The following is a 9,985-nucleotide window of genomic DNA, read 5'->3' on the forward strand; positions in this document are numbered from 1 at the left end:
ATTCTTTAGTATTAACTACTCGTTACTATCAGAAGAAAATTATAAATTGCAATCGCACCGGAATAAAATACTTCAAGGCCTTTGTGATCAAACTAAATGGCTGACAATGGTCGTGCAAACTTTAGCATAGCACTCCACTGATCATCATTCCATCATCAGGTTGAGATCTGTGTTATGAACTAAGTTCTGAATTCACATTTTTTGTCCATATGCAATTCCATATCTGAGATGGATCTGCTTAGCTAATTTGAAAGCAAACAAATTCTACAGACGTGCTTTTCAGCATGTCTTAGTACAGGGGTATTCAAAATTCACAGTTTCATTGATGTTGCTATGATAGAAATGTGTGACGCTTTCTGAATTTAGTCCTTTACATCCGCAATGCCACCTGGTGTTATCTGAAAAACGTATTATCTAGTCAAGGAATTGCAAATCTGATCCAAATGTGCTGAATTATATGCTATGATATAAGGAGTGTACGGAAAAAGTTATTTAGGTCCCCCCTTTCGGTAGCCTTGCGAAGCCCGATCACACCTTGTCCAGGCGAACTTCAGCAAAAATCGTGCGTGTCCGATGTATTGTGGCAAACTTTGGAATACATTTAGCATTTTGGGTCTGGAATCATAATCCAAACCAATTTGATAGATGGGTCCGACCCTAGCTCCCGTACCTACTCTACTTGATGAACGTATCCAACCCATTTTTCTGTGGATGCAGGCCTGGTTTGACATGGGCCAGGATCTGAGAACCCAATTTAACTGCCTTAACCCAGGCATGTTGCCGAGTGGTCCACACGTTTCTTGAATGACTATGGAACCAAATCCAATTCGAGACTTTGCTAAGGTTCGAGTCTCTGCAGTGAGAACTGTGAACCTTGCATATGGGTTAAGTAACCGTGAGGCTGTTGGCCCAAGGGGGGTTGGTGTAGTGGGGTGGGCCTTGGCTGCTAGACAGGCAGTCAAGGTTTGATTATCATGGGATCGCCCCTCTGTGCAAGCCAATGCGTAGCATAGGCCTCACGGGCAGGGTCCTAGCTTCAGAGTTTTACACTGTCAGCACAACGACCTTAGGTATGGCAGGCTGAGCCAGCACGACCAGGTCTTCGTGCCAGGTGCGGTTTCTTCCGGTTATAAATTAAAAAAATACCGTGAGGCTGTTTACTTGGAATAAAAGAAAGGACCAAAAGGATATTGCTTCAGCTTCGGGCAAGTTGGGCGCATCAAAGACCTTGCAAACACGCTGTTCGCCTTTTCCTTTCCTGAGCATGAGCCTGATAGTGGCAGCATGAGCCAGAACGTGCCCTCCCGCCGGTTTCTTGGGGTCGGATATGAACATGCCCCCTCCTGGATCCGCAATAACTGCACCATGAAGAAGGCATTATTACATCATCTATATCCAGCGTTAAGCAGGAAGCGAAGATAGCGTTTGGTATCACACGAAACACTCAACTTCAAGGATCCTGTGTGTTTACTACTGATGGGCAACCTTCGAAATCGTGAACATTGTAATGATTCACGAGAAGCCAAACACGCTGCCTCGGACAAGACGAGTTGTCTCAGCATGGGTTGCTTTCGTTAAAAGGTTTACAGCTAGCCATGAAATTTGACTAGAGATTTGGTAAGGATTAATCAAGCGACAGGTGAACATGCCTCAGCTGTTTCATGTTGCAAGATCTCATTTAGAGCTGTCGATGGTTTGCACGGATTGGGTAACAGTGAGGTACGGGCCAGATATGGTCCAGGCGAATAGAATCCAATCTAACCCTGGCCTACAAGTAGGGGTGTCAAGGGGTCAGGTTTGGTTTGGACCCAGGTGGAACCAGACCTGGCCCCAATTTCCAGGTATGGTATTGGGTCCGGACCCAGGTTTAATCAAACTCACCATAAGAGAAACCATACCCGGATCCAATAAGAACTACATGCACCAGACCTGGGCCATACCAGGTAAAATAATATTTTTTATCATTTTTACATTGATAAATTGAGGGTCTTAATAGGAACTCGGGTTGGGCCCAGGTCTGGCATAAAATTCCACAAACTATACCCATATCCATGTAATAAATGGACCTTCGGGTCCAAACCCTGTCTTAATGGGGTCTTCTTATTTATCACCATAGCAGGACCCTATAGGGTCTGGTAGGTGCCAGGTCCGGGTAAACACAACCCGTTGACACCCCTACCTACAAGTGGATGCATACAGCATATGCAAATATTATCCACCGATCTGTGTCTGTGCATCTCGTGACTTTTTATTGATCAAGGAACTCGGTGAGCGAGGCGATTTTCCCCTAGTTGTAAAAAATAAATAAATAAAAAGATCAAAAGCCTGTTTGCATTCTTAAAACATGGATTGTTCCAATCCAATTTATATATTGAATGGTTCGGGTTTGATCAAAATCCAATCTAGATCTGACCTAAAGTACTGATTCGAATCCAATCTGAATCCAAAAATAGTTTGTGTATGCAAATTCAAATCCGATCCTGGTGCACATTTGGATCATATTTTAGGGAACCTTCAGAAGTATCAACCAAGAGTAGATGCAGACAGACACAGCGCTGTTTCCATGAAAATACGAATGGCCCGAAATATATCTAGGATCTGTGTCTACTAGGGGAATATCAAGGTCCACCTATGGTCCCGGACTGATAAAAACTTCTTGAATGGTGACAAATTTTTCTATTTCCAGCTTTTCAACTAGCAAAAGGAATTTGGCAAAGCCAAAAAACGAAAATCAGGATCCTCAGTCGCCCAAACGCTACCCAAGCAATTTATTGAACTCGTGAACCCGTGAGAGTTGAGACATATTTAAAGTAAGCGACTTGCGGTTAACAAAAAGGTGTCAAATAGCCAATAGGGACCTGAGGTTAACGTCCCTTATCTCCAAAAAGCGTGATAACAAATAAAGGCAGGTCTTTGTTTGGCAGTTTCCAGGAAAACAGAGTCCAATATCAGGAAATTCATAAAACTAATGCTCATTTTAGGGGCAGAAAGTTGACCCCAAAAATGGGAATTTTCACTTTAAAGAAAAGTTATTGCTGCAGGTGATAAGGGGTACCTTGATTGGTCATATAGACGGCCACGTTGAACTCCTCGGCGATCTTCGTCAGGCGTGAAAGCATCTGCGCTAGCTTTTGCTGCAGTGTGCCATAACGCGTTAGGACGTTGTACAGAAGGGATTCAGTGCAAAGCAGGAAGCAAATCAGTCAAGAGGCGTTCCAGCCCTGCTAATCGAGTCCCCACAATGGTACGATTTGAGTGCGCATAGAGTCAGGGTCAGGCTTTTGCCGTTCATCCAAGAGATGAACTGCACGCGACCACCATGGCCATATTGCTTGTTTTGTAGATGGACCCAGAGCCGTCCAAGCTTTAGATCAACGGCATCTAAGGGAGTGTTTGAATCCCGGACGCGCATGGACAGGATGCTCCAGAACGTTCACGTCCATGAACAGGACATGGCACACTGTCCTGCCCTGTCCACGTGCCCCAAAAAATAAATTTTTTTTTTGTCCGAGAGTATCGGTTCTCCGCTGTTTCGTGGGAGGGCACAGAACAGCGGCGGATGACAAATAACCGTACCAACTTAGCGTCCGTGAGCCGCGTTTGCGTGGGCGCGTGGGCCTCACGCTTGGTGAATCCCGTGGACGGGTGCGGATGAGTAATCGAACGCCCCCTAAAGCATCAAAAGTGGACGGTTGATAACAAAGCAATATAGCCATGGTGATTGGATGCCAGGCGACCCCTGACAGTAATACCGTCAGCAGTACGATCTGACCTGATACGCTCTGGTCAGACCTCCACTTGTGAGTTATGATCACGTTCACCGAATCTTTCTCAGGATTTGGTGCATGCTCAACTGAATTCGAGTATCACAATAGATACCTGTCTCTCTGCAAGTTCACCTCTGCCCGTGAAGTCTACTCGGAACAGCGCGATGACCGAATCTACTATCTGAGATGCACGGAATCAAATGGGAGTTAGTCGAACACGAGAAAGTTTTAGAGGTAGGTTCTGATCCAAAACTGAAAGATAATGTTGGTCTTTGGATTTCGAGACACAATTCGTATCTCGCGATTTTAGTGTTTTACCGTTTTACAACGTTTTGAACCTATTAGAATCAAGGGATTTGGCTTTGTGGGATGGGGGCAGTCTAAGTTCAAATCCCATGGGCGTCAACCCTGTGCAAGCCGAAGCTTGGCGATTTTTTGGGGTTGAGTTAAGGGTAAGCCTTCGGAGTTTTATGCCCACATGGAAAGAGACCGTAGGGCAGGCTGAGACAGCACGGTTAGGTCTCCACACCTTGAGCGGTTTCTCCGAGTAAAATTCAAAAAAAATGTTTTGGACCTGTTATTTTTATGAAAGTTAAGAATCAAAACAGTTAAAACAAAAACAGTAAATGCAGAAACATTTGGTGACAACATCTCAGCAAAACGCAGATCGTACAAAATGTTTTGGTCCTTGGAAGTATGGTTTTAGAGTTGTGTCCCTTTTGATGGTTCACAGAATCACAGAGATCGAAAAACGGAAAATTTCTGCCTTACCAGAAGTCTGAAGGGTTCTTCAGACATTTTAGCAGCCAAGCCGAGGAGCAAGTTCGATTGATGCTCGTACGTGTAGGCACGAGCGTAGATGATCTGTTCATTCAAGAATTGGGCGTTTTAACTTATTTGGAAAAGGGGAAAATGCACAGGCATACTCACGTTATCAAGAACTGCAGTCGCGTCCATCCCGAACCTTTCTGCTATAGGAATTATGCGATCTGGCCGGCTGAAAGAGAGACGTTAAGAAAAACACTGTTAGAATGACCCGGTTCTCTATTCAAATCGGAAACGCACACAGAGCACAGAGAGAGAGAGAAACGTACAATGTTCCCTCTGTGTCTATATAGGCTACTTTTCCATTTCCTCCATGCATGCTGAGTGGTAGCTGCAATTGCATTGGGTTCGTGAAGTTCATTACTGTCAATCTTAATTGTGTGTGTTTTTGAGAGAGAGAGAGAGAGAGAGAGAGAGATTTTGCATGTGCATATAATATACGCAATGCGTTACGATCTGTGCTTAATGAGCAGCGCACAGTGGATGTGTGTAATTGTGTACGTGTCTTCACGTACAATTAAACTAATTCTAATATTAACAAAAATCACAACTACTCTACAAACGCTAATGAATCAAACAATAACTAAGTAATTAACTAAACTAATCTAATTAAATTTACTAACTTTTGAGAGAATAACATAAACTAATCTAACTATAAATAATAATAAAAAAATAACAGAATTAAAGATTAAAACCTAATTCTAAAAAAAATACTAAATTACCTTAATTATTAGTCAAACAGAAAATATAGGCACAAAATTTGGAAAATTGGGGTTTTGAAAATGTAGACCCGGTCAGATTGCTCTGAATTTTTACAAAGACATTCTAGACACACTCAAGGATCAAACCCAAATTATAGAATTTAAAAATTCTTCTATGGATGTCATCACGCATCATGTATGCGTACCTATTATGCATACAAGGATGTGCCTGGTGGATGTCATCTTGCCGTGTATGTGTATGTTCTTCAATCAATCATGCATGCACGTGCATCTCTGGCTTCATGTGTGCCCTCGGCAAGCACGAGCCTATTGGATTAGTGCAAGGGTGTTAAGCCAATTGTTTAGCTCGGACTCAATTGAATTTCCAGATCCGGTTAACTAAACAAGTAGATATGTTTTATAGGCCTTTTCACACCATAATCCAAATAAATCTGGATCCAGTTAACATCCGAAATGCTTGATATGCATACACACTTTAAAAGCTAATAGGGACAGAATCTTGTATCGTTCTTCCGAGAGGCGTGACTCGGCTCACTGGGTTCAAGGCCTATCGTCTGTCGCCTTAGGGGAAGGGCGGGCCCCAGTCTCAGTTTACGTGGCAGCCACATGGCGTAGTGTGGGCCTCGGAACAGGATGTGCACGTGGCAGCCAACTGAGGGAGGGTGGCCCCAACCAAGCACATGTGGCAGCCACATGAGAGATTGGGCCCAGCCTTCCGGTGGAGTGGTGCATGTGGAGTTGAGATCAAAGGAGCGGCCATGGCTAAGTGTCATAGCCAACATGACAGCATTGTATGGGCCCCACATGAAATGCTGTTATGTGATTGGCTGTGTAGAATAGTCATGGCACTTAACCGCTCTCAGGGTCCCTGCTCGGTGCATGTGTGTGGCAGCTCTCACTTGGGGGCCAAGTACCTTTTTTTTTAAAGCAAGCTGGGTTAGGCAGACCCTACCCATTATACAACTATATCATTGGGTTTTGAACCTGTAATGTTCTAACACACGGTAACTTGCACTAACTGCTCCTACCAGACAAGCTGAGCCCCCGTTGGTTTGGAGCCCAGTACTTTGCTCACTCGGAGTACTGGATCTGCTCTTGGTTCTGCCTATTGATGTCCAAAACAGAATCTGAAAGTACTATTTGGTAATGTCTTCAATGAAAATTAATCTGACCCATAGTCACAAATCTCGTTCTCCGATATTCTTGGCAAAGAAAAACCTGAAGAGTTTTTCAATCAAATGAATTTTTCTGAGAAAAATTTCGACGTCATATATTATATATATAGAGAGAGATATTATTTGGCTTAATAAAAGAGGGAATGCTGGAGAAAGGTTAAAAGTAGAAAATGTAAAAAAAATCGTGTGATTTTAGTCTCGTATCGAAGAGAGTGGGGAGGAAAGGCGCACACCCAACTCTATAAATGGAAGGTCTGTCTCTCTTTCCAAGTTTAAAGTTAAAAAAAACAACGTTTGCCAGCCCCCATCACGTTAGGTACACAGGCAGCATTTAATGTCCTGGTTTCATTTGATACGTTTTTTTTTTCTCGTTTTTTTTTAATTATCGGAAAAAGCACGCGATGTTTTTAATGTAAGCGATATTTTGAAAATATCGCTTTTATTTCGTATATTTTCAGCTGTTCAATTTATCGAGATATCTTCACCATAAATTCGAAATATCGCCAAGATTTGTTACTATTTTTTTACCCATCCCATCGGAATGAACGCAACTTAACCGAGTTAAAGGCCGAGGCTAACCTGGGTAGAGACACAAAGCGTATGAGCAAGCTGAGTTTTCCCCGATCTGAAAAGAAGAGCATAAACACTTTGATATCAAACATTAATGGCATCATACTAAAGTTTCCTAGGTTTTCGTGAAAATAACAGCAAAAAAACTTTGATTTCAGAGGATGATATCATGCTAAATCTCGCCAGTTTTCCTCAAAATGGCCGCAAAAGGGAAGAGAGTACAATAGGAGACAAGTTAACAACAGTCGAGCATTTTTCTGTCAAATTTAACAGTTCTTGAATCTTGATGAAATTAAGTGTAGAGAGATGAAATCAAACTTGTCCACTTACCTGAACTCCCCGAAAGCTTCTGTTATGGACAGCGTCTCTATCCCACCTTCCAAATTCCACCAATATTCAAAGTTCAGAGAACTAAGATGTAGATGAGTGGACGAATTAAGACGTATTTTTGTCATTAATTTTCAAAGATTAAAGGGCTTCGCGGGGGCGTGGAAGTGAAAGTGGGAATATTTTGGACTACGGCCTCCAGATTCCTCAAGCGATGTGGAAAGGGAATTCTTAATCTTCAAAAATGAGAATTAACTAAGAGCTTGTCAGGAATGACTTCTTAATTCTCATTCTTTTGTTGTAATATGGCTTCCGTGTACTTTCCAAGGAAAGCTTCTGGATTCTACAGGACTGGTTTTAATTTCACAAACCCAATGTGCCCACCTACCGGTCTATGTTTAAACATGGCCATTCCATGTTTTCGGGGGCATGATCGTCTTTTAGAACGAGTGTGTCGTATCATGGTCCTTAGAAAAAGCTATGTCGATATTGAGATGAACAAAAAAGGGAAGCAGATCAGGTCATGCTGAACATGAGCATTTTTGCTCATGCTGACATCGTGGCCATCCCATTTGCATTTTAAAAAGCTCAAAAGTCAACAAAACCACGTGGCATTCATCCAAAATGCAAACAGACGGCCACGATGTCCGCATGAGCAAAAACGATCATGTTCAAAATGACCTGATCTGCTTCCACAAAAGAGAGAGAGAGAGAGGTAGATAGCTCTTACCCCCTAATAGCTCATCTAGGGCCTGGCTTCCGGTGGTGATTCGAATTACCGATCTTCTCTACAGAAAGTAATAATGAAAACCTTAGTTAGTTCTATCTAAAATGCCAACTCGGTCCAACTTCTTTTACATGATGACTAATAAGCCCCTCTAATTTTTGGAAATAGTTGGAATAACGCTTTGCATGCAATATTTTGACAATGTGAGGCAAAATATACGTTGTTTTGAATAATTAACGTGTCAAAATATGCTTGTCTTCAACAAAACAAAATTTTAGGGACTTTTGTACCAATATAATAAACTAGAGGGCGCATTAGTCATGTTACGTATCTTTTTTTCTTGATTTTCCCTTACCTTCGTAAGAATCTCGTTTCCTGTAAGATAGCCACAGTTCTGAGACAGAAAAATGGCGGGAAAAAGAAAGTTTACTATATCAATATAGATCAACAAAATCATGGTCTAATGAAATTATGGTTATGGAGTACTAGTCTCTGGTTCACATAATCTAAATTCGAACCACTAGTTTTTCTGCTGCTTCACATATTTTATCCACTTTCGCCTCAGATAGCCCCTTTATGCCCGTCAGATTCTGCGTGAAATGCCAAAGGACAAGAATGTCAGAGAATCCTCAGACTTGTTACCAATCTCTTGATCCACACCGTAATTTTAACAAATAACAACGCACCTTCTTCGTCTGCATCATCAAGCCATTTACCGTATAGATGCCTGCATCCTGGAGCTTCTTTACGTCTCCCGCATTGATTCCTTGTGCAATTACTGTAGAAAAGAAGCGGGAAGATTCAAGCTTCTTTGTAGAAACTGGAATGATAATAAATTAATTGCCGTAATTAAATCAAAACTCTTAATCTGCAACTATTGATCCAACAGAGTCTTTGTCATCGAAGCCGTCACCAAGCCTATGCCGGAAGGCCTTCATTGAAGGAACAAAAAAGTGAAAAAAGTGTTTTGTTCAATAGGGAAACTAGGATTTAACTTTAGAAATCCAATAGAAAAATTTGATCATTTTATCCATTGATCCAGTGGATCGTCTTCATCAAGGAGCCCAAGCCGATACATGAATCATTCATCGGTTGAGTTTTTAATGAGAAGATGGAAAATATGAATTAAATGTCAAAATTCAAACAATAATGGAAGCAAGAAATGTCTTATCAACAGAAGAGAGTACTTCTTTCTGTTGTACATAGATAAAACAATAATTATTTCTCGTGATTTCATCAAGAATTAAATTTTCGTTAATTTAATCCATAAATCCTCATGATCGCCGATGCTGTCAAAGATCCTATGCCCGAAACACCGATCGGTCGAAGAGAAATCGTCTTGCTTTCATACAAATGAAGAAAAACAGAATCAATTGGTGAAATTAGGCGCTGATACACCAATTCAAATGATTGACTGTCGTGGTTGATGCTGTTGGTGAATCATACTAAGTTATCTACGATCTAATGGATAAAAGAGAAATTTCTACCGTACATGAAGAGAAAAAAACGGATTTAAATCATGATTCAGTTGAAATTTTACGCTTATCTATCAACTCGAAGGAGTCCTCTTCTTCATCGATGCCTTCTGCTTCAATCAACTGAAGCTGTTGTTGATCTTCGGATCTGCGTAATGAATTATCAATACGATGCTTAAATCAGCAAAACATCATGAATTAAAAGGAAAACGTATACGCAAGTTAGAAAACTTCATTTAGAGTGAGATCTCGTTCAAATTTACGCACAAAATGATGAGAAATCGGACTAAATAATGAAAAAAAAAGGAATGAGTGATAGAACCATTACTTAAAGTCTAGCATCTTTCTTCCTTTTTCTCTTCCGCGCTAGTGTTGAAGAGCGCCAATTCGGAGATGA

The 9,985-nt window shown here is 41.5% G+C and overlaps 1 protein-coding gene across 1 annotated transcript; it reads right to left on the minus strand.

Moving 5' to 3' along the window:
• Nucleotides 1-170: 170 nt before the first annotated feature.
• Nucleotides 171-9,985, minus strand: DMC1 (DNA repair (Rad51) family protein). Its single transcript, XM_090019587.1, has 15 exons — nt 9,917-9,985; nt 9,654-9,736; nt 8,800-8,891; nt 8,632-8,703; nt 8,469-8,507; nt 8,117-8,174; nt 7,390-7,435; nt 7,069-7,114; nt 4,862-4,923; nt 4,698-4,764; nt 4,539-4,631; nt 3,880-3,948; nt 3,056-3,134; nt 1,162-1,358; nt 171-398 (listed from the first exon to the last, which is right to left on the minus strand). The coding sequence occupies exons 1-15, from the start codon at nt 9,928-9,930 to the stop codon at nt 363-365; spliced, it is 1,053 nt and encodes a 350-aa protein (XP_089875713.1). The 5' UTR covers nt 9,931-9,985; the 3' UTR covers nt 171-362.

This window comes from Nuphar pumila, chromosome 10 (genome assembly GCF_984573655.1).
Source record: "Nuphar pumila chromosome 10, dmNupPumi1.hap1.1, whole genome shotgun sequence".
Lineage (NCBI taxonomy): Eukaryota > Viridiplantae > Streptophyta > Magnoliopsida > Nymphaeales > Nymphaeaceae > Nuphar > Nuphar pumila.

Coding starts and splice junctions, on each gene's coding strand:
- DMC1 (XM_090019587.1), bottom strand. Junction 4,765..4,861: donor ATAGACACAGAGGGAACATT/GTACGTTTCTCT, acceptor TCTCTCTTTCAG/CCGGCCAGATCGCATAATTC. Junction 1,359..3,055: donor CGTCTATATGACCAATCAAG/GTACCCCTTATC, acceptor TTCATGGTGCAG/TTATTGCGGATCCAGGAGGG.